General features: G+C 44.2%; 1 protein-coding gene across 21 annotated transcripts in view; it reads right to left on the bottom strand.

Annotated features, from left to right (window-relative positions):
• Positions 1–16,754, bottom strand: part of SHISA6 (shisa family member 6) — a 312,442-nt gene extending 295,688 nt beyond the window's left edge. For 20 of the 21 annotated variants that reach the window (XM_077254585.1, XM_077254587.1, XM_077254591.1 and 17 more), the window contains exons 1-2: positions 16,532–16,688; positions 14,906–15,823 (exon numbers count right to left, since the gene is read on the bottom strand). In XM_077254585.1, coding sequence (XP_077110700.1) covers positions 14,906–15,465 — 560 coding nt within the window. In that variant the 5' untranslated portion in view covers positions 15,466–15,823; positions 16,532–16,688. Of the gene's footprint in view, positions 1–14,905; positions 15,824–16,531 lie in introns of all 21 variants that reach the window. The other variant, XM_077254601.1, reaches the window with a different exon arrangement.
• Between the last annotated feature and the right edge of the window lie 8,842 nt (positions 16,755–25,596).

Here is a 25,596-nt window from a genome sequence, read left to right as displayed (position 1 = left end):
TCGAGTTGACCGTGAGCTAAATCTACCACACAACTAACAGTAGCCAGGGAGCATACCTACGGCTTCCTATATGCCACGCGCCAGCCGGAGGACTAACTACGCCTGGTAGAGGAAGAAACAGACCTGGCTTACCTCTAGGGAAATACCCCAAAAGATGATAGCAGCCCCCCACATGTAATAACGGTGAATTAAGAGGAAAAGACATACACAGTATGAAAGTAGATTTAGCAAAGAGAGGTCCACTTACTAGATAGCAGAAGGATACAAAAGAGGACTTCACGGTCAACTGAAAACCCTTTCAAAAACCATCCTGAAATTACTTTAAGACTCCTGTGTCAACTCATGACACAGGAGTGGCAATTTCAGCCCGCAAGAGCTTCCAGCTACAGAGAATTACAAAAACTGCAAACTGGACAAAAGGTACAAAACAAAAGGACAAAGTCCACTTAGCTGATCAGCAGACTAGTAGCAGGAACATGCAACCGAAGGCTCTGGTTACAATGATGACCGGCAAGGAAATGACTGGAGAGCAAGGCTAAATAGGAAACTCCCAAACACTGATGGAAGCAGGTGAACAGAAGAAGCAAAGTGCAAACAAGTCACCAGTACCACCAGCAACCACCAGGGGAGCCCAAAAAGCGGATACACAACACGTAACCCTAAATCCAACCCTAACCCTAATCCTAACCCTAATCCCAACCCTACCCACAACTATAACCCCAACACAACCCTAACCCTATCCTTAACCCTAACCACAAGCCTAATCTTAACCCTATTTCCAACCCTAGCCCTAATTCCAACCCTAAGGGTACCGTCTCACATAACGATTTACCAACGATCACGACCAGCGATACGACCTGGCCGTGATCGTTGGAAAGTCGTTGTGTGGTCGCTGGGGAGCTGTCACACAGACCGCTCTCCAGCGACCAACGATGCCAAGGTCCCGGGTAACCAGGGTAAACATCGGGTTACTAAGCGCAGGGCCGCGCTTAGTAACCCAATGTTTACCGTGGTTACCAGCGTAAAAGTAATTAAAAAAAAAACCGTACATAATCACATTTCGGTGTCCTTCAGGTCCCTTGCCGTCTGCTTCCCGCTCTGACTGAGTGCCGCCGTACAGTGAGAGCAGAGCGCAGCGGTGATGTCACTGCTGTGCTGTGCTCTCACTTTCCGGTCGGCAGACAGTCAGAGCGGGAAGCAGACGGCAAGGGACCTGAAGGACACCGAAATGTGAGTATGTACGGTTTTTTTTTTTTTACTTTTACGCTGGTAACCACGGTAAACATCGGGTTACTAAGCGCAGCCCTGCGCTTAGTAACCCGATGTTTACCCTGGTTACAAGCGAACGCATCGCTGGATCGCTGTCACAACGATCCAGCGATGACAGCAGGAGATCCAGCGACGAAAGAAAGTTCCAAACGATCTGCTACGACGTACGATTCTCAGCAGGGTCCCTGATCGCTGCTGCGTGTCAGACACAGCGATATCGTATGGATATCGCTGGAACGTCACGGATCGTACCGTCGTAGCGATCAAAGTGCCACTGTGAGACGGTACCCTAACTCTAATTCCAACCCTAACCCTAAGGCTATGTGCCCACGTTGCGGATTCGTGTGAGATTTTTCCGCACGATTTTTTTAAAATCTGCAGGTAAAAGGCACTGCGTTTTACCTGCAGATTTACAGCAGATTTCCAGTGTTTTTTTGTGCGGATTTCACCTGCGGATTCCTATTGAGGAACAGGTGTAAAACGCTGCGGAATCCGCACAAAAAATTGACATGCTGCAGAAAATACAACGCAGCGTTTCTGCACGGAATTTTCCGCACCATGGGCACAGTGGATTTGGTTTTCCATAGGTGTACATGGTACTGTAAACCTGATGGAAAACTGCAACGAATTCACAGCGGCCAATCCGCTGCGGATCTGCGGCCAATCCGCTGCGGATCCGCGGCCAATCCGCTGCGGATCCGCAGCCAAATCCGCACATGCCATAACCCTAACCCTACCCCTACCCGTAACCCTAACCCTACCCCTAACCCTACCCCTAGTTCTAACCCTAACCCTAGTTCTAACCCTAACCCTAGTGGAAAACGAAAAAAAAAAAATATATATATATTTTCTTTATTTTATTATTCTCCCTACCTATGGGGGTGATAAAGGGGGGGGGGGTATTTATTATTTTTTTTATTTTGATCGCTGTGATAGAACCTACCACAGCGATCAAAATGTACCTGTAAGGAATCTGCCGGCTGGCAGATTCGGCGGGCGCACTGAGCATGCGCCCGCCATTTTCCAAGATGGCGGCGCCCAGCGAGGAGACGTACGGACACCGGGAGGATCGGTAAGTATGAAGGGGTGGTGGGGGGGTGGATTGGAGCACAGGGGGGGTGATTGGACCACAGGGGGGTTTATTCAAACAAGGAGGGAGCGGGCAGGAGGACGGGGGAGCCGGCAGGCGGACGGAGGGGACCGGACCCCATAACGGAGCACTGGGGGGGCGATCGGTGGGTGTGGGGGGGGACATATTAGGTTTTCCAGCCATGGCCGATGTTATTGCAGCATCGGCCATGGCTGGATTGTAATATTTCACCAGTTTTTTAGGTGAAATATTACAAATCGCTCTGATTGGCAGTTTCACTTTCAACAGCCAATCAGAGCGATCGTAGCCACGGGGGGGTGAAGCCACCCCCCCTGGGCTGAAGCACCACTCCCCCTGTCTCTGCAGATCGGGTAAAATGGGAGTTAACCCCTTCACCCGATCTGCAGGGACGCGATCCCTCCATGACGCATACGCTGCGTCATAGGTCGGGAAGGCACAGACTTTCATGACGCAGCGTATGCGTCAAAGGTCGGGAAGGGGTTAATAAGTAACATTTCCCACATGTCTACTTTACATCAGCACAATTTTGGAACCAAAATTTTTTTTGTTAGGGAGTTATAAGTGTTAAAAGTTGGCCAGCAATTTCTCATTTTTACAACACCATTTTTGTTTAGGGACCACATCACATTTGAAGTCACTATGAGGGGTCTACAGGTCCTTCTCAAAAAATTAGCATATAGTGTTAAATTTCATTATTTACCATAATGTAATGATTACAATTAAACTTTCATATATTATAGATTCATTATCCACCAACTGAAATTTGTCAGGTCTTTTATTGTTTTAATACTGATGATTTTGGCCTACAACTCCTGATAACCCAAAAAACCTGTCTCAATAAATTAGCATATCAAGAAAAGGTTCTCTAAACGACCTATTACCCTAATCTTCTGAATCAACTAATTAACTCTAAACACATGCAAAAGATACCTGAGGCTTTTAAAAACTCCCTGCCTGGTTCATTACTCAAAACCCCCATCATGGGTAAGACTAGCGACCTGACAGATGTCAAAAAGGCCATCATTGACACCCTCAAGCAAGAGGGTAAGACCCAAAAAGAAATTTCTCAACAAATAGGCTGTTCCCAGAGTGCTGTATCAAGGCACCTCAATGGTAAGTCTGTTGGAAGGAAACAATGTGGCAGAAAACGCTGTACAACGAGAAGAGGTGACCGGACCCTGAGGAAGATTGTGGAGAAGGACCGATTCCAGACCTTGGGGAACCTGAGGAAGCAGTGGACTGAGTCTGGTGTGGAAACATCCAGAGCCACCGTGCACAGGCGTGTGCAGGAAATGGGCTACAGGTGCCGCATTCCCCAGGTAAAGCCACTTTTGAACCATAAACACCGGCACTGGACTGTTGCTAAGTGGTCCCAAGTACTTTTTTCTGATGAAAGCAAATTTTGCATGTCATTCGGAAATCAAGGTGCCAGAGTCTGGAGGAAGACTGGGGAGAAGGAAATGCCAAAATGCCTGAAGTCCAGTGTCAAGTACCCACAGTCAGTGATGGTGTGGGGTGCCATGTCAGCTGCTGGTGTTGGTCCACTGTGTTTCATCAAGGGCAGGGTCAATGCAGCTAGCTATCAGGAGATTTTGGAGCACTTCATGCTTCCATCGGCTGAAATGCTTTATGGAGATGAAGATTTCATTTTTCAGCACGACCTGCCACCTGCTCACAGTGCCAAAACCACTGGTAAATGGTTTACTGACCATGGTATTACTGTGCTCAATTGGCCTGCCAACTCTCCTGACCTGAACCCCATAGAGAATCTGTGGGATATTGTGAAGAGAAAGTTGAGAGACGCAAGACCCAACACTCTGGATGAGCTTAAGGCCGCTATTGAAGCATCCTGGGCCTCCATAACATCTCAGCAGTGTCACAGGCTGATTGCCTCCATGCCACGCCGCATTGAAGCAGTCATTTCTGCCAAAGGATTCCCGACCAAGTATTGAGTGCATAACTGAACATTATTATTTGATTGTTTTTTGGTTTGTTATTAAAAAACACTTTTATTTGATTGGACGGGTGAAATATGCTAATTTATTGAGACAGGTTTTTTGGGTTATCAGGAGTTGTATGCCAAAATCATCAGTATTAAAACAATAAAAGACCTGACAAATTTCAGTTGGTGGATAATGAATCTATAATATATGAAAGTTTAATTGTAATCATTACATTATGGTAAATAATGAAATTTAACACTATATGCTAATTTTTTGAGAAGGACCTGTATATGATAGAAAATACCCAAGTGTGACACCATTCTAAAAACTGCACCCCCCAAGGGGCTCAAAACCACATTCAAGAAGTTTATTAACCCTTCAGGTGTTTCACAGGAATTTTTGGAATGTTTAAAAAAAAATGAACATTTAACTTTTTTTCACAAAAAAATTACTTTAGCTCCAAATTGTTTTATTTTACCAAGAGTAACAGGAGAAATTGGACCCCAAAGGTTGTTGTATAATTTGTTCTGAGTGTGCTGATACCCCATATGTGGGGGGAAACCACTGTTTGGGCGCATGGCAGAGCTCGGAAGGGAAGGAGCGCCATTTGACTTTCCAATGCAAAATTGACTAGAATTGAGATGGGACGCCATGTTGCGTTTGGAGAGCCCCTGATGTGCCTAAACATTGAAACCCCCCACAAGTGACACCATTTTGGAAAGTAGACCCCTTAAGGAACTTATCTTGATGTGTTGTGAGAACTTTGAACCCCCAAGTGTTTCACTACAGTTTATAATGCAGAGCCGTGAAAATAACAAATCATTTTTCTTCCACACAAATTATTTTTTAGCCCCCAGTTTTGAATTTCCCCAAGGATACCAGGAGAAACTGGACCCCAAAAGTTGTTGTTAAATTTGTCCAGAATACACTGATACCCCATATGTGGGAGAAAACTGCTGTTTTGGCGCATGGCAGAGCTTGGAAGGGAAGGAGCGCCGTTTGGAATGCAGACTTAGATGGATTGGTCTGCAGGCGTCACATTGCGTTTGCAGAGTCCCTGATGTACCCAAACAGTAGAAACCCCCCACAAGTGACCCCATATTGGAAACTAGATCCTTCAAGTAACTTATCTAGATGTGTTGTGAGAACTTTGAACCCACAAGTGTTTCACTACAGTTTATAAGGCAGAGCCGGGAAAATAAAAAAACATTTTTTTTCCACACAAATTATAGCCCCCGGGTTTGTATTTTCCCAAGGGTAACAGGAGAAATTGGACCCCAAATGTTGTTGTCCAATTTGTCCTGAGTACGTTGATACCCCATATGTTGGGGTAAACCCCTGTTTGGGTGCATGGGAGAGCTCAGAAGGGAAGGAGCACTGTTTTACTTTTTCAGCGCAGAATTGGCTGGAATTGAGATCAGACGCCATGACTTTAGCCCCAACCCTAACCCTAATTTAGGCCCCAACCCTAACCCTAACTTTAGCCCCAACCCTAACTTTAGCCCCAACCCTAATCCTAACTTTAACCCTAATCCTAACTTTAGCCCCAACCCTAACCCTAGCTTTACCCCCAACCCTAACCCTAATGGGAAAATGTTAATAAATACATTTTAAAAAAAAAAATATTTTTTTTCCCTAACTAAGGCTGGTTTCACACTTGCGTTTTTTGCCGCTGCGTTTTAGCGCTAAAAAACGCATGCGTTTTTTTTCTATACTTAACATTAAAAACGCATGCGTTTTTTAGCATGCCTTTTGATGCGTTTTCGGCAACGCATGCGTTTTTTGACGCGTGCGTTTAGTTGCAAAAATGCAACCTGTAGTAATTTTTTGCAGCAAAAAAACGCATGCGTTTATTCACGGCAAAAAAATGTATTGCTGTCTATGTAAACGCATGCATTTTTAAGCACATGCGTTTGCATGCGTTTAAAAATGCATGCGTTTCTATAGAAAAACACAAGAAAACACACAAAAAAACCAAGAAAACCCTAACCCTAACCCTAACCCTTGGGTTACTAGGGACCCTAACCCTAACCCTAACCCTAAGGTTAGGATCCCTAGTAACCCTAGGGATCCTAACCCTAACCCTAGGGATCCTAACCCTAACCCTTAGGGTTAGGGTTAGGATCCTAACCCTTAGGGTTAGGGTTAGGGTTAGGATCCCTAGGGTTAGGGTTAGGGGTAGGGTTAGGGTTAGGGGTAGGGTTAGGGGCAGGGTTAGGGTTTGGATCCCTAGGGTTAGGGTTAGGGTTTGGATCCCTTTATCACCTTGATGGTGGGTGGTGGCTTATCAGTGACCTGGTGACCAGGACATTCTTCTAATAAAAAGCTACCCCTAACCCTAACCCTAGGGATCCTAACCCTAACCCTAACCCTAGCTAATTCTCTTAATAGTGGGTTTTCTAGTTGATTTTGATGATTGGCAGCTGTCACACACTTCTCAGCATGTGTTTCAAAAATGCAAACGCAGGAAAAAACGCATGTAAATGCGTCAAAACGCCGCGTTTTTTTTCTGCATGCAAAAATGCATGCGTCTAAAAAACGCAGCGTTTGCATGCGTTTACATGCGTTTCTTCACCACCTGCGTTTTTTTTTAAAACGCTGCAGATCAAAACGCAAGTGTGAAACCAGCCTAAGGGGGTGATGATGGGGAGTTTGATTTACTTTTAAATTTGTTTTTTAGCGGATTTTTATGATTGGCAGCTGTCACACACTAAAAGACGCTTTTTTATAGCAAAAAAGTTTTTGCGTCTCCACATTTTGAGAGCTATAATTTTTCCATATTTTGGTCCACAGAGTCATGTGAGGTATTGTTTTATGCGGGACAAGTTGACGATTTTATTGGTACTATTTTCGGGCACATGATATTTTTTGATCGCTTTTTATTCCGATTTTTGTGAGGTAGAATGAACAAAAACCAGCTGTTCATGAATTTCTTTTGGGGGGCGCTTATACCGTTCCACGGTTGGTAAAATTGATAAAGCATTTTTATTCCTTGGGTCAGTACGATTACAGCGATACCTCATTTATATTTTTTTTATGTTTTGGCGCTTTTATACGATAAAAACTATTTTATATAAAAAATAATTATTTTTGCATCGCTTTTTTCTGAGGACTATAACTTTTATATTTTTTCGTTGATGACGCTGTATGGTGGCTCGTTTTTTGCATGACAAGATGACGTTTTCAGCGGTACCATGGTTATTTATATCCGTCTTTTTGATCGCGTGTTATTCCACTTTTGGTTTGGCGGTATGATAATAAAGGTTAGTTTTTTGCCTCTTTTTTTTTTTTTTTACGTTGTTCACTGAAGGAGTTAACTAGTGGGACAGTTTTAGAGGTCTGGTCGTTACGGGCGCAGCGATACTAAATATGTGTACTTTTATATATTTTTTTAAATTTAGATAAAGAAATGTATTTATTGGAACAATATATATATATTTTTTCTTTATTTAGGATTATTATTATTTTTTTTTAATATGTGATATATATATTTTTTTACTTTTTTACATTGCCCCAGGGGGGGACATCACATTATAGTGACAGATCGCTGATCTGACACTTTGCACAGCACTGTGTCAGATCAGCGATCACACAGGCACTGCAGGGAGGCTTCCCGGCGCCTACTTTGAGCAGGCACTTGAAAGCCTCCTCCTTGCAGGATCTGGAAGGCCCCCCGCAGCCATTTTGGATCCGGGCCTGCAGGGAGGAGGAGGTAGGAGACCCTTGGAGCAACGCGATCACATTGCATTGCTCCGAGGGTCTCAGGGAAGCACGCAGGGAGCCCCATCCCTGCGCGATGCTTCCCTGTGCCGCCGGAACGCTGCGATCATCTTTGATTGCAGCGTTCTGGGGGTTAATGTGCCAGGAGTGGTCTGTGACCGCTCCTGGCACATAGTACTGGATGTCAGCTGCGATAGTCAGCTGACACCCAGCCGCGATCGGCCGCGCTCCCCCCGTGAGCGTGGATGATCGCGCTGGACGTACTATTCCATCCATGGGAAGTGGGGCCCACCCCACATGGACGGAATAGTACGTCCAATGGTAGAAAGGGGTTAAGAAATGAAGGTCAGTCAGTCCGAAAAATTGGGAAAACTTTGAAAGTGTCCCCAAGTGCAGTGGCAAAAACCATCAAGCGCTACAAAGAAACTGGCTCACATGAGGACCGCCCCAGGAAAGGAAGATCAAGAGTCACCTCTGCTTCTGAAGATAAGTTTATCCGAGTCACCAGCCTCAGAAATCGCAGGTTAACAGCAGCTCAGATTAGAGACCAGGTCAATGCCACACAGAGTTCTAGCAGCAGACACATTTCTACAACAACTGTTAAGAGGAGACTTTGTGCAGCAGGCCTTCATGGTAAAATAGCTGCTAGGAAACCACTGCTAAGGACAGGCAACAAGCAGAAGAGACTTGTTTGGGCCAAAGAACACAAGGAATGGACATTAGACCAGTGGAAATCTGTGCTTTGGTCTGATGAGTCCAAATTTGAGATCTTTGGTTCCAACCACCGTGTCTTTGTGCGACGCAGAAAAGGTGAACGGATGGACTCTACATGCCTGGTTCCCACCGTGAAGCATGGAGGAGGAGATGTGATGGTGTGGGGGTGCTTTGCTGGTGACACTGTTGGGGATTTATTCAAAATTGAAGGCATACTGAACCAGCATGGCTACCACAGCATCTTGCAGCGGCATGCTATTCCATCCGGTTTGCGTTTAGTTGGACCATAATTTATTTTTCAACAGGACAATGACCCCAAACACACCTCCAGGCTGTGTAAGGGCTATTTGACCAAGAAGGAGAGTGATGGGGTGCTACGCCAGATGACCTGGCCTCCACAGTCACCAGACCTGAACCCAATCGAGATGGTTTGGGATGAGCTGGACCGCAGAGTGAAGGCAAAAGGGCCAACAAGTGCTAAGCATCTCTGGGAACTCCTTCAAGAATGTTGGAAGACCATTCCCAGTGACTACCTCTTGAAGCTCATCAAGAGAATGCCAAGAGTGTGCAAAGCAGTCATCAAAGCAAAAGGTGGCTACTTTGAAGAACCTAGAATATAAGACATCATTTCAGTTGTTTCACACTTTCTTGTTAAGTATATAATTCCACATGTGTTAATTCATAGTTTTGATGCCTTCAGTGTGAATGTACAATTTTCATAGTCATGAAAATACAGAAAAATCTTTAAATGAGAAGGTGTGTCCAAACTTTTGCTCTGTACTGTATCTTTCTCACTCTCATTCTTCTCCCTCTCTATCTAACTCTTGTTCTTCCTTTCTCTCTCACTCTTATACCTTCCTTCCGCTCTCTCTCACTCTCATTCTTCTCCCTCTCTATCTAACTCTTGCTCTTCCTTCCTCTCTCACTCTTATACCTTCCTTCCGCTCTCTCTCACTCTCATTCTTCCTTCCTCTCTCTCTCACTCTCGTTTTTACTTCTTTCTTTCCTTTCTTTTTCTTTCTTGATTCCTTCCTTTCTCTATCACTCTTGTTCTTCTTTCCTTTCATTCTCTCTCTCACTTTCATTTTTCCTTGCTTCCTTCCTTAATCACACTTGTTTTTTTTAACTTTCTCTCTCTCTCGCTGTTCTTCCTTCCTTCATCACTCTTGTCCTCCCTTCCATTCTCTCTCTCACTCTTGTCCTTCCTTCTTTCTCTATCACTCTCGTTCTTTCCATTCTCTCTCTCACTCTCATTCTTCCTTCCTTTTTCTATCACTCTCGTTCCTCCTTCCTTCCTTTTTCTCTCTCTCACTCTCGCTCTTCCTTCCTTTCTCTATCACTCTCGTTTTCCTTCCTTCTTTTCTCTATCACTCTCGTTCTTCCTTCCTTTTTCTCTCCCGTTCTTCCTTCCTTCTATTCTCTCTCTTACTCTCTTTCTTCCTTCCTTTCTCTATCACTCTTGTTCTTTCTTCCTTTCTTTCCCTCTCACTCTTATTCTTCCTTCCTCCCTTTCTTCAGTGGCGGCCGTTGCAGGAGGGGCTCTAGACTCCGGTAGGGGAGAGCTGGAGTCTTTGGCTGAATCGTGTCTTCCAGGAGCAGCAGCGGGGAATGTAACAGAATGAATAGAATATTCCTTCACCCTCCGGCAGATCGGGAACATTAACCTCTAGTGCTGAACAGTTGGTTGTATGAAAACATGAATTTCATATCTGCAGAAAAAAAGATGGTGCGATCCAGGGACAGAGCTGACGAGAATTGCAATCTGCTTCACACCAGCAGCAGATTTATTCCCGTCAAGTAAGGCTTTTATTCAGTAGTAAAAGATGAGAAAGTGATTATACAGGGTAATTACATGGAAACGGGAGGCAGAAGGAAAGAAAGAAGGAGAGAAAGAAGGAAAGAGAGAAAGAAGGAAAGAGCATGAAAGAGAAGGAGAGAGAGAAAGAGAGAGAGAGAAGGAAAGAAAGGAGAGAAATTAGGAGAGAAAGAAGGGAAGAGAGAATGAAAGAGAGAAGAAAAAAAGGAGAGAAAGAAGGAGAGAACAAAGGAGCGAGAAGGAGGGAGAGAAGGAAACAAAGTAGGAGAGAAAGAAGGTAGGAAAGAAGGAAGGAAGGAAGGAAGGAAGGAAAGAAGAATGGAAGGAAAGAAGAAAGTAAAGAAGGAAGGAAGGAAAGAAGAAAGCAAAGAAGGAAGGAAGTAAAGAACGAAAGAAGGAAGCAAAGAGGGAAGGAAAAAATAAGGAAGGAAAGAAGGAAAGAAGAAAAAGAAAGAAAGAAGGAAGGAAAGAAAGTGGGAAGGAAGGAAATAAGGAAGGAAAGAAGGAAGGAAAGAATGAAAGAAGGAAAGAAGGAAAGAAAGCATGAAGGAAAGAAGGAGGAAGGAAAGAAAGAAGGAAAGAAAGGGAAAAAGGAAGGACGGAAAGAAGGAAGGAAATAAGCAAAGAAGGAAGGAAGGCTGGAAGTAAAGAAGGAAGGAAGAAAAAGGAAGAGCAGAAAGAAGGAAGGAGGGACAGAAAGAAGGAAGGAAAGAAGGAAACAAAGGATAAGAATAAACAATGACAGATAGATAATAGAAAAATAATTGCTAGATAATAGATATATAGATAATAGATAGATAATAGATAGTAGCTAGATAATAGAAAGGTAATAGTAGCTAGATAATAGATAGATAATAGATAACAGATAGATAATAAATAGTAGATAGATAATAGATAGATAATAGATATTATCCATCCATCCATCTACTATCCATCCATCCATTATCCATCCATTTCTCTGGTCCTGCAGGCAGTACATTTGCAGGTTTGTGTCCTGGTTGCTGTTTGCTGTGAATGACGGCCCCTCGCTCTTGGTATGTGATGCACTATCTCGCCTGCACATAATTGATAATCGCCATTTGGCTGCTGCAGCGTTGTCCCCCTGGTCATCCTCAGCCACACAGAAGCTCATACACGCCTGGTGACAACCCTGGAGGGCGGTCTACCCATGGCCACATCAGTCTTCACCATCACTGTGTGGTGATAAGTGATGAGGTCAGCGATGACATCACATAGCGCGTGGCTACATGTGATTGGTTGAGAACAACCTCGCTTTCAGGATGGATAGAACAATGCAATTATTTAGATCTTTCTATAGCAGGCTGAGGGTGATGATGTCATTTTAAGTTTCCGACTTTGACTCAATGTTGGTACATTCGAATCATATCAATTGATATTGTGTTTCTTACAAACGTCCTTGTTTGCACTTACATGTGCAGCATTGATTATGGAGGATGATACCATGAGTAACATTATATGATGTCTTCATCTCCGTGGGGCCCCACTGTCCGTAATGCAGCTCTGCTCAGCATGATCTTCCTTGGTCATGGACAGAAGGACAGAACAAGATGTTTGTTAGTTCAGAGTGTGAAGAAAGCTGCCTGACAACCCCTTACGGTCACTGAAATGGCTTCAGTTAATGGTTATCTGTCACCCAGTAAATGTCATCTGTGTTGGAGACCAATGTAACTCCAAGGTGGTTCCAGCTCAATTTTGGAAGAGGCCAAGAAGCTAGCACTCAGTTGGAAAACTTGTGACATTCCAGCCGGGAACAACATCTCTGGATTTTGTTGGGAATGGTGGATTACTCTCCTTGACCATAGAAACAGCTTTGATCTTAACATATTTCCGAATTACCTCTGGTCATTGAGGAGACCCAGCTAACAGGAAATGATCCACAGTACTAGAACTCCAGTGCCACCTATTGGAAGTAGCAGTCCTAAAAGTCAATATCGACTCTCCACAGAGCCTTGCCCCATGACTTAGGATAAAAGCCAAAACCAGAATTTCAATTTTCAGGCACTGTGTTTTGGGGTATTGCCCATCGTCAGTGCAAAGTGTGAGATCTAGTTTGGCTGGGTGAGAGGCGTCTGATGGGGATCTAAGGGGTAACATTTCTCCTTGAGGAGGGTGACATGTCAAGTCTCCCACTAAACGAAGAGACACCCATTTGTAGACAGCTGTTTCAATGTTTTTACCCCTTGTTAGTAGTATTGATGAGATGCCATTGACATAGATTATGGAGGTGGTTCTCAGTGAAGAGACCAAGCTCACAGTTGGTGGTCCATGGGAACAAAATAGTCTATCTTCTTTCTCATTTCAGCCAAACCAGACTCTTTCTAATGGAAGAGACAACCTTTTCAATGTTCTTGCCCCTCGTTAGTAATCTGGGTGAAAAGCCATTGACACAGATCATGGGGGGATAATGGTTCTCAGTGAAGAGATCAAGCTCACAGGCAATGGTCCATAGTTAAAATAAATAGTCTCTCTTCTAAAAAGAAGAAAGCTTTCTCTTTTAGCCAAGCCAGACCATTCCTAAGGGAAGAGAGACCCATTTGTGAGAAGACTGGTTGAGATGCTATTGACACAGATCATGAGGGGGTAATGGCTGTCAATAAAGAGAACAATTTCACTGGCAAAGTTCCATTGGGAAAAAGTATGCAAATGAGCTCTCTTCCAGTAAGAAGATAGCTTTCGCTTATCACCCAAACCAGACACTATCAAATGATAGAGACATCCAATTGTAGACAGTGGTTTCGATGTTCTTGCCCCTTGTCAGAAGGCTGGATGAGATGACACAGGTCACAGAGGGGTGGGGGACTGGTTCTCACTAAAGAGTTTTTGGGTGGAGTTTGATGTCTTTTGGCCACAAAATAATAGAAGACAGGTCTTCTTAGTGACTTTCAGCACATCTCGTAGACCTACAGGTCATCTTGTTGCCCCATTAGGTGAGATTATTGTCTGTAATATATACTCTCCAGGCCTTTCAATATCTTTTGCTGAAAATGAACCAGTCTCTGTCCAGTTAAGGAGCAACCACAAATCTGACACATGATGGAAGAACATCCTAAATAAAATATCCCGATGTATAGTCTCACCCCAGAGACATCTCGTTGAACCAGACGTGGTGTTAATAACAAAATTCTCTATTCTTAAGCTTGTTAAATATGTAACAGCAATTTATTTTCTGTACAACAACTGGCTGTCACATCGGGTTCAATAAAGCATTAATGGACTGGAAGACTCACAGGACCAGAGTGATTTATGAATGGATGGCAGGGGCCAAATATCCCAAATGTATGTTATGTAATACACAGGGAATTAGAGAAAGCATAATATAGATGTATTAGAAGATGAATTGTAAAAGCAAAAGTTGACTACAATTATATAGGTTTTGTTTTGTGAAATTATTCTCAAGAACTAGATATGTAAATCAAAAGAATAAATGATAAGTTATAAAATTACTTTGGACACAAATAATAAATAAAAAGAAAAAATAAAAAGTTATAAAACATGAGATTCTTAACCAAATCAATCAAACTTCCAGTTGAAGATAAAGTCTTTCTTTTTTATCAATTATGGAAATGGCAAAGCTGACATCATTTGGCCAAATGCTTGTTCGACCAATATCTTTTCCTTCACTCAACCTCCACTGAGGGAAATAAGCAACTCTCAGACATTTCTTATCTGCCTTGGAAACAAAAGGATTGGGTATCTTGAAATCCAACATGCCCTATCTATTTTTTTTCTGATTTCTGGTGTCAAGAATTGGGTTACATGAACAATAGATAGCTAGCCGGTCATGCCGAAATTGGTGGCATGGTGACCTGAATCCACGATCTCTGGGTGGAAAGAGGGTTTGATAAACAATAGATGGTTGGCCAGTTTTGTCGAAATCGGTGGCATGGTGACCCGAATCCATGGTCTCTGGGTGGAAAGAGGGTTGCATGAACAATAGATGGTTGGCCGGTCTAGCAAAAATCGGTGGTGTTTTATCTAATGTATATGGCAACCTGAAGAGAAGACCGCATATTACTACAGAGGAAGGAACAAGATAGAGGGAGACAATCAAGACAATAAGAAGCCTGACACTCCAAATGCAAGGCATGTTCTCAAGACCAGATTTGATGCCAAATGAATTACAAGACCGTATTAGAAAATTTCTGAAGAAGGTTGAGGATATTAGTTTAGACCTTGCGAACAGGTTTTTGAGAATTACTTTTAGTGATACTGAGTACAAAAAACTCAGAGGAAAGGCTAGCATTGAGTAGTACAATATGCTTCTACATATGTTGTGACCTTACACGTTGACAAGATTTAAGTTGATCTTACCTGTGGATGTTCATTTCCCGAGGTGGTCGTCTTGCTTTGTCGTAAGCCACTTTGGCAAATACCCCAACAATGAATATGAAGGTGATAACCCCACAGGTGATGTATACAGTGGTGTTGGTTTTGTCATTGAGTGGGTCATAGGCATCAACCTCCACCATGACATCGTTCGGTTTGGTGGTCACGACCCAAATTAACTTCTTACATTGAATTTGGTCCAGTCTTTTGCTTCGTTGTTCACAGCAATATCGTAAAGAACAAGTCCCACAACAGTAGGGATGAGTGGTGTGGTTACAGTCAAACTCTTTGTCCCATTGACCACTTACATCATAATAGCCCAAGCACTTCTCATAAGGAAGTGCAATTGGGTTCTTTACCTTCCTCGTGGTGACCGGAACGGGCACAGCTGTGGCATTAAGGTCTTTCCCTTTGGGAGCGTTGGCAGTTTTCTTTGCTGGACCTTGGTTCTTGTTCCCTTTAGCTTTTGCCACAGCTTCACAATGATAAAGAAGACCAAGTGGATCCAAGTAGACCAAAAGAAGTAACACGTGTTGCCACCTCATGATCAACCGGTACTAGCCTTGAACCTTGAAAATAAGGTGAGGCTGATGTTTCTTTTTTTTCCGTCTCTAGTGGATATACAGCAAAATGTAATCTGTAGGCTTGAATTAAAGACCTATATGTAGAGTCCCCTCCAATCTGACATTGTCCATAAGCTCATTCCTTTCTCCGTCATCGAGATATCCCACCGGTGGAAGACTTCGAAGTCATACGACTTATCCGGGATTGAGTGTTGCCTAAATGTTCAACCTGTAGATCAGTTTCCGGATACATCCCAATGAGATCGGTGATAAGATTTTGTAGATGATGACCTTATGCATGTCGTGTGACGCTTTAGTCCATTATTTACGTCGGCAAATCCTGGATGTGGGGAATAGAAAATGAAAATCTGATTAACAATACCAGCTCTCTACCCCTCCTGATGTGTATAAAACCCACCGCCCCATGGGGCTAGATCCATAAAGTAGATAGTGTCTCTCTGCATGTATAATGCACATTACCAGCTAGCAGCTGACTCTGTATATTAATTCAAAGACAGAGAAGAAGGCAGAAAAAAAGGAGACATAATATTGATTTTCAAAGCTTCTTTTCCCTTTTTTTGAAAGTCTGGGTGAGTGGATTCTGGATGGTGGAGCTTCAGGATCCCATGAGGAAGCCTTCGGCATCAAACGACTCCGATTGCAGACACATCAAGGAAAAGCTCAGGAACGAGCTTTGGTACATCCTAAGTGGTCTAAGTCCCAGCTCACTTATTCTTCACCACTGGATATCTGGAGACGTGACTCCGGGAAGCCTTATCCAAGCATAACCCCCCCTCTCTAAATTCTCAGCGAAGATTCTTACATCACGAGAGTTTTAAATCATACAACCGTACCCCATCCCCCTCTCCCAGTTGCTCCGGCTACATCTGCCATGGAATAAATCTACCCATGTTTAATCCCGAGAACTAAAAATATACAAATTGTGAAGGCAGCCATGCAAAGCTTGGGTCGTTAGCCATTGCATACAGTCTAGAGCATCATCTGCAAACCCCATGCATGATCCTACAGCCGAGAGGACGGTACTCACCCTCATCTCTCACTGCAGATGTTAAAAGCTGTTCTTCAATGAATAGGAGAAGCTGCTGCCTGCACTAGTAAAACAAGAGGAGGAGATGTTCTCTGTGTAGGTCCACCCACAGTGGTTTTATCCCTGCATCAATTGATACAGGCGTCACCATTTCACTAGTTAAGGAGCGTGTTTACCCCAGGATGAGTGATCACGGAGAGCTCTTAGAGGGGTAGATTTGGATGGTGAGGAGAAGGATGGTGGGGGGAGAGGAGGGGTTGGGAGCTGCAGACTAATTTGATGTCTAGGGCTGGAAGACGAGATCATGTCCAAGTCTTTTGTAAGGAAGCACGTTCCTTTCTGTCATATAACGACATGGGGAAATCAATGGGATTATCCTAGAAAGGACACGAGCGGCTATCACAAATGTAATGGGGGAGATTCATGACTGCGCTTCAGAGCGGGCAGAGGAGCAGATGACGCGCAGGCTTTTCTCCACTATCCTATGGGACATGTTATATGGATGCCGGTCCTCTTCCTCACTACTTGGGTCTCCTGTTATTGTGAGGAGCAGCCAAGGATAAATCCCTTGTACCAAGAGCTGGCAACCTAGGCACCAACATTTGCCAATCAAGGCACCATAAGTCCTGGCCGTCATTAACCCTTTGTTGTAGCTTTACCTTCGGGCAGTGACTTTGGGTACTTCCTGCTTGGGAAGATTTGCAGACAGGTAGCAAGCAAGGAGTTAAAGAGGACGTGGCTTAAGGTAGCACCGTACAATAGAGGATCAGCTGGAGCGTGGCGATGGCTCCCCGGGGGAGATCCAAACTATAAGAGATGAAGTATTAGGAAGGAGCATTTACATATTCACAGGAATGAAGAGAAAGGAAAGATAAAACATATAGATGCCAATATACATACACCCGCAGGAAGAAATGCACATGCACACATATACAGTACAGACCAAAAGTTTGGACACACCTTCTCATTTAAAGATTTTTCGGTATTTTCAAGACTATGAAAATTGTACATTCACACTGAAGGCATCAAAACTATGAATTAACACATGTGGAATTATATACTTAACAAAAAAGTGTGAAACAACTGAAATTATGTCTTATATTGTAGGTTCTTCAAAGTAGCCACCTTTTGCTTTGATGACTGCTTTGCACACTCTTGGCATTCTCTTGAGCTTCAAGAGGTAGTCACCGGGAATGGTCTTCCAACAATCTTGAAGGAGTTCCCAGAGATGCTTAGCACTTGTTGGCCCTTTTGCCTTCACTCTGCGGTCCAGCTCACCCCAAACCATCTCGATTGGGTTCAGGTCTGGTGACTGTGGAGGCCAGGTCATCTGGCGTAGCACCCCATCACTCTCCTTCTTGGTCAGCCTGGAGGTGTGTTTGGGGTCATTGTCCTGTTGAAAAATAAATGATGGTCCAACTAAACGCAAACTGGATGGAATAGCATGCCGCTGCAAGATGCTGTGGTAGCCATGCTGGTTCAGTATGCCTTCAATTCTGAATAAATCCCCAACAGTGTCACCAGCAAAGCACCCCCACACCATCACACCTCCTCCTCCATGCTTCACGGTGGGAACCAGGCGTGCAGAGTCCATCCGTTCACCTTTTCTGCGTCCCTATAAAACAGTTTATAGAGAAGCTATAAACCTGACCTTCCTTTGAGCTAGTTGAGAATCTGGAGCATTACATTTGTTGATTTCATTAAACTCTCAAAATGGCCAGAAAAAAAAAAATTTCACGTGAAACTCGACGGTCTGTTCTTGTTCTTAGAAATGAAGGCTATTCCATGCGAGAAACTGCCAAAAAAACTGAAGATTTCCTACAACGGTGTGTACTACTCCCTTCAGAGGAGAGCACAAACAGGCTCTAGTGTAGAAAGAGAAGTGGGAGGCCCTGCTGCACAACTGAGCAAGACAAGTACATTAGAGTCCTCAACTGGCAGCTTCATTAAATAGTACACACAAAACGCCAGTATCAATGTCTACAGTGAAGAGGCGGCTCCGGGATGCTGACCTTCAGGGCAGAGTGGCAAAGAAAAAGCCATATCTGAGACTGGCTAATAAAAGGAAAAGATTAATATGGACAAAAGGACACAGGCATTAGACAGAGGAAGATTGGAAAAAAGTGTTATGGACAGACGAATCCAAGTTTGAGGTGTTTGGATCACACAGAAGAACATTTGTGAGATGCAGAACAACTGAAAAGATGCTGGAAGAGTGTGACGCTATCTGTCAAGCATGGTGGAGGTAATGTGATGGTCTGGGGTTGCTTTGGTGCTGGTAAAGTGGGAGATTTGTACAAGGTAAAAGGGATTTTGAATAAGGAAGGCTATCACTCCATTTTGCAACGCCATGCCATACACTGTGGACAGAGCTTGATTGGAGCCAATTTCATCCTACAACAGGACAATGACCCAAAGCACACCTCCAAATTATGCAAGAACTATTTAGGGAAGAAGCGGGCAGTTGATATTCGATCTGTAATGGAGTGGCCAGCACAGTCACCAGATCTCAACCCCATTGAGCTATTGTGGGAGCAGCTTGACCGTATGGGACGCAAAAAGTGCCCATCAAGCCAAACCAACTTGTGGGAGGGACTTCTGGAAGCATGGGGTGAAATGTCTCCAGATTACCGCAGCAAATTAACTGCTAGAATGCCAAAGGTCTGCAATGCTGGAATTGCTGCAAAGGGAGCATTCTTTGACGAACCCAAAGTTTGGAGGAGAAAATTATTATTTCAAATAAAAATCTTTTTTTCGAACCTTGTCAGTGTCTGGACTAGATTTTTAATTCATTTGGCAACTCATTTGATTAATAAAAGGATGAGTTTTCAGGGAAAACACAAAATTGCCTGGTTGACCCTAAACTTTTGAATGGTAGTGTACACTGCTCAAAAAAAATAAAGGGAACACTAAAATCCAACATCCTAGATATCACTGAATGAAATATTCCAGTTGTAAATCTGTATTCATTACATAGTGGAATGTGTTGAGAACAATAAAACCTAAAAATGATCAACGTCCTCCCTACAATGCCTGAGCATGCTCCTGATGAGGTGGCGGATGGTCTCCTGAGGGATCTCCTCCCAGACCTGGACTAAAGCATCCGCCAACTCCTGGACAGTCTGTGGTGCAACGCGACGACGTTGGTCGATGGTGCGAGACATGATGTCCCAGATGTGTTGAATCAGATTCAGGTCTGGGGAACGGGCGGGCCAGTCCATAGTGTCATGATCTCCATGGCCAGAGAACTAGCATAAGCCTCTATAGGAACAAGCTCTTGGAAGATGTAACTGTACTGACCATGAACTAAACCTACCGCATCATCTAGAAGTAGCCAGGTAGCATGTCCTACTTTTTATCCCTATATGCCCAGCGCCGGCCGGAGAACTAAATAATGCTAGCAGAGGGAAATATAAGACCTGACTCACCTCTAGAGAAATGCCCAAAAGGAGACAGAAGCCCCCCACATATATTGGCGGTGATATGAGATGAAACAACAAACGCAGCAGGAAAATAGTTTTAGCAAATTTGAGGTCCGCTTTCTAGATAGCAGAAGACAGAAAGCATACTTTCATGGTCAGTAGAAAACCCTAACAAAACACATCCAGAAATTACTTTAGGACTCTGGCATTAACTCATAATACCAGAGTGGCAATTCCTGATCAACAAGAACTTTCCAGACACAGTAACGAAACTGCAGCTGTGAACTGGAACCAAAATACAAAAACAAAACATGGACGAATGTCCAACTTATCTAGTAGATGTCTGGGAGCAGGAACAAGCACAGAGAGGCTTCTGATAACATTGTTGACCGGCAAGCATCTAACAGAGAAGCCAGGTTATATAGCGACACCCAGATCTAATCAGAACAGGTGAACAGGGAAGATGATGTCACAAGTTAAATTCCACCAGTAGCCACCGGGGGAGCCCAGAATCCAAATTCACAACAGTACCCCCCCCTCAAGGAGGGGGCACCGAACCCTCACCAGAACCACCAGGGCGATCAGGATGGGCCCTATGAAAGGCACGAACCAGATCAGAGGCATGAACATCAGATGCAGTGACCCAAGAATTATCCTCCTGGCCGTATCCCTTCCACTTGACCAGATACTGGAGTCTCCGTCTGGAAACACGGGAGTCTAGGATTTTTTCCACAACGTACTCCAACTCACCCTCAACCAACACCGGAGCAGGAGGCTCAATGGAAGGCACAACCGGTGCCTCATACCTGCGCAATAACGACCGATGAAAAACGTTATGAATAGAAAAGGATGCAGGGAGGTCCAAACGGAAGGAAACAGGGTTAAGAATCTCCAATATTTTATACGGACCGATGAACCGAGGCTTAAACTTAGGAGATGAGACCCTCATAGGGACAAAACGAGAAGACAACCACACCAAATCTCCAACACAAAGCCGAGGACCAACACGACGGTGACGGTTGGCAAAAAGCTGAGTCTTCTCCTGGGACAACTTTAAATTGTCCATCACCTGCCCCCAGATATGATGCAATCTCTCCACCACCGCATCCACTCCAGGACAATCCGAGGATTCCATCTGACCGGAGGAAAATCGAGGATGGAACCCCGAATTACAGAAAAACGGGGAAACCAAGGTGGCAGAGCTGGCCCGATTATTGAGGGCGAACTCCGCCAATGGCAAAAAAGCAACCCAATCATCCTGGTCAGCAGACACAAAACACCTCAGATATGTCTCCAGGGTCTGATTAGTCCGCTCGGTCTGGCCATTAGTCTGAGGGTGAAAAGCAGACGAAAAAGACAAATCTATGCCCATCCTAGCACAAAATGCCCGCCAAAATCTAGACACAAATTGGGTTCCTCTGTCAGAAACGATATTCTCAGGAATACCATGCAAACGAACAACATTTTGAAAAAACAGGGGCACCAACTCGGAAGAAGAAGGCAATTTGGGCAGGGGAACCAAATGAACCATCTTAGAAAAACGGTCACACACCACCCAGATGACAGACATCTTCTGAGAAACAGGCAGATCTGAAATAAAATCCATCGAGATGTGTGTCCAAGGCCTCTTAGGAATAGGCAAGGGCAACAATAATCCACTAGCCCGAGAACAACAAGGCTTGGCCCGAGCACAAACGTCACAAGACTGCACAAAGCCTCGCACATCTCGTGACAGGGAAGGCCACCAGAAGGATCTTGCCACCAAATCCCTGGTACCAAAAATTCCAGGATGACCTGCCAACGCAGAAGAATGCACCTCAGAGATGACTTTACTGGTCCAATCATCAGGAACAAACAGCCTATCAGGCGGACAACGATCCGGTCTATCCGCCTGAAACTCCTGCAAGGCCCGCCGCAGGTCTGGAGAAACAGCTGACAAGATAACTCCCTCCTTAAGAATACCTGTGGGGTCAGAGTTGCCAGGTGAATCAGGCTCAAAACTCCTAGAAAGGGCATCCGCCTTAACATTCTTAGAACCTGGTAGGTACGATACCACAAAATTAAACCGAGAAAAAAATAATGACCAGCGCGCCTGTCTAGGATTCAGGCGCCTGGCGGTCTCAAGATAAATCAAATTTTTGTGGTCAGTCAATACCACCACCTGATGTCTGGCCCCCTCGAGCCAATGGCGCCACTCCTCAAACGCCCACTTCATGGCCAAAAGCTCCCGATTCCCAACATCATAATTCCGCTCAGCGGGCGAAAATTTACGGGAAAAGAAGGCACAAGGCCTCATCACGGCGCAGTCAGAACTTTTCTGCGACAACACTGCCCCAGCTCCGATCTCAGAAGCGTCGACCTCAACCTGAAAAGGAAGAGTCACATCAGGCTGACGCAACACAGGGGCAGAAGAAAAACGGCGCTTAAGCTCCTGAAAGGCCTCCACAGCATCAGGGGACCAATTAGCAACATCAGCACCCTGTCTAGTCAAATCGGTCAATGGCTTAACGACATCCGAAAAACCAGAAATAAATCGACGATAAAAGTTGGCAAAGCCCAAAAATTTCTGAAGACCTTTAAGAGAAGAGGGCTGCGTCCAATCACAAATAGCTTGAACCTTGACAGGATCCATCTCAATGGAAGAGGGAGAAAAAATATATCCCAAAAAGGAAATTCTCTGAACCCCAAAAACGCACTTAGAACCCTTGACACACAGAGAATTAGACCGCAAAACCTGAAAAACCCTCTTAACTTGCCGGACATGAGAGTCCCAGTCATCCGAAAAAATCAGAATATCATCCAGATACACTATCATAAATTTATCCAAAAAATCGCGGAAAATATCATGCATAAAGGACTGGAAGACTGAAGGGGCATTAGAAAGACCAAAAGGCATCACCAAATACTCAAAGTGGCCCTCGGGCGTATTAAATGCGGTTTTCCACTCATCCCCCTGCCTGATCCGCACCAAATTATACGCCCCACGGAGATCAATCTTAGAGAACCACTTGGCCCCCTTTATGCGAGCAAACAAATCAGTCAGCAACGGCAATGGGTATTGATATTTAACCGTGATTTTATTCAAAAGCCGATAATCAATACATGGTCTCAAAGAGCCGTCTTTTTTTGACACAAAGAAAAAACCGGCTCCTAAGGGAGATGACGATGGACGAATATGTCCCTTTTCCAAGGACTCCTTTATATATTCTCGCATAGCAGTATGTTCAGGCACAGACAGATTAAATAAACGACCCTTTGGGTATTTACTACCCGGAATTAAATCTATAGCACAATCGCACTCACGGTGCGGAGGTAGTGAACCCAGCTTGGGTTCTTCAAAGACGTCACGATAATCAGACAGGAACTCAGGGATTTCAGAGGGAATAGATGATGAAATGGACACCAAAGGTACGTCCCCATGAGTCCCCTTACATCCCCAGCTCAACACAGACATAGCTCTCCAGTCAAGGACTGGGTTGTGAGACTGCAGCCATGGCAATCCTAGCACCAAATCATCATGTAGATTATACAGCACCAGAAAACGAATAGTCTCCTGGTGATCCGGATTAATACACATAGTCACTTGTGTCCAGTATTGTGGTTTATTATTAGCCAATGGGGTGGAGTCAATCCCCTTCAGAGGAATAAGAGTTTCCAAAGGCTCTAAATCATACCCACAACGATTGGCAAAGGACCAATCCATAAGACTCAAAGCGGCGCCAGAGTCGATATAGGCGTCAGTAGTAATAGATGACAAAGAGCAAATCAGGGTCACAGACAAAATAAATTTAGACTGTAAAGTGCCAATGGAAACGGATTTATCAAGCTTTTTAGTACGCTTAGAGCATGCTGATATAACATGAGTAGAATCCCCACAATAGAAACACAACCCATTTTTCCGTCTAAAATTCTGCCGCTCGCTTCTGGACAGAATTCTATCACACTGCATGCTTTCTGGCGTCTTCTCAGTGGACACCGCCAGATGGTGCACAGGTTTGCGCTCCCGCAGACGCCTATCGATCTGAATGGCCATTGTCATGGACTCATTCAGACCCGCAGGCACAGGGAACCCCACCATAACATCCTTAATGGCATCAGAGAGACCCTCTCTGAAAGTAGCCGCCAAGGCACACTCATTCCACTGAGTAAGCACAGACCATTTACGGAATTTTTGGCAGTAAATTTCAGCTTCATCTTGCCCCTGCGATAGGGACATCAAAGTTTTTTCTGCCTGAAGTTCCAAATGAGGTTCCTCATACAGCAAGCCCAAGGCCAAAAAAAACGCATCCACATTGCGCAACGCAGGATCCCCTGGTGCCAATGCAAAAGCCCAGTCTTGAGGGTCGCCGCGGAGCAAGGAAATCACAATCCCAACCTGCTGTGCAGAGTCTCCAGCAGAACGAGATTTCAGGGACAAAAATAGCTTACAATTATTTCTAAAATTCTGAAAGCTAGATCTATTCCCTGAGAAGAATTCCGGCAAAGGAATTCTCGGCTCAGATACCGGAGCATGAATAATAAAATCTTGCAAATTTTGTACTTTCGTGGTGAGATTATTCAAACCTGCAGTTACACTCTGAAGATCCATTATTAACAGGTGAACACAAAGCCATTCAAAGATTATAAGGAGAGAGAAAAAAAAGAAAGACTGCAGCATAGACAGACTGGCAAGTGATCCAATTAAGAGCACAGAGGAAAAAAAAAAAAAAAAAAAAAAAAAAAAAAAAAAACTCTCAGCAGACTTCTTATTTCTCTCCTTTCTCAGCCAAGGATTTTAACCCTTTAGTGGGCCGGTCAAACTGTCATGATCTCCATGGCCAGAGAACTAGCATAAGCCTCTATAGGAACAAGCTCTTGGAAGATGTAACTGTACTGACCATGAACTAAACCTACCGCATCATCTAGAAGTAGCCAGGTAGCATGTCCTACTTTTTATCCCTATATGCCCAGCGCCGGCCGGAGAACTAAATAATGCTAGCAGAGGGAAATATAAGACCTGACTCACCTCTAGAGAAATGCCCAAAAGGAGACAGAAGCCCCCCACATATATTGGCGGTGATATGAGATGAAACAACAAACGCAGCAGGAAAATAGTTTTAGCAAATTTGAGGTCCGCTTTCTAGATAGCAGAAGACAGAAAGCATACTTTCATGGTCAGTAGAAAACCCTAACAAAACACATCCAGAAATTACTTTAGGACTCTGGCATTAACTCATAATACCAGAGTGGCAATTCCTGATCAACAAGAGCTTTCCAGACACAGTAACGAAACTGCAGCTGTGAACTGGAACCAAAATACAAAAACAAAACATGGACGAATGTCCAACTTATCTAGTAGATGTCTGGGAGCAGGAACAAGCACAGAGAGGCTTCTGATAACATTGTTGACCGGCAAGCATCTAACAGAGAAGCCAGGTTATATAGCGACACCCAGATCTGATGAGAACAGGTGAACAGGGAAGATGATGTCACAAGTTCAATTCCACCAGTAGCCACCGGGGGAGCCCAGAATCCAAATTCACAACACCATAGCTTCAATGCCTCATCTTGCAGGAACTGCTGACACACTCCAGCCACATGAGGTCTGGCATTGTCCTGCATTAGGAGGAACCCAGGGCCAATCACACCAGCATATGGTCTCAC

Source organism: Ranitomeya variabilis, chromosome 4 (genome assembly GCF_051348905.1).
Source record: "Ranitomeya variabilis isolate aRanVar5 chromosome 4, aRanVar5.hap1, whole genome shotgun sequence".
NCBI lineage: Eukaryota > Metazoa > Chordata > Amphibia > Anura > Dendrobatidae > Ranitomeya > Ranitomeya variabilis.
The sequence above is the reverse complement of the archived record's forward strand: the minus strand, read 5'-3'. Positions and strand labels throughout refer to the sequence as shown.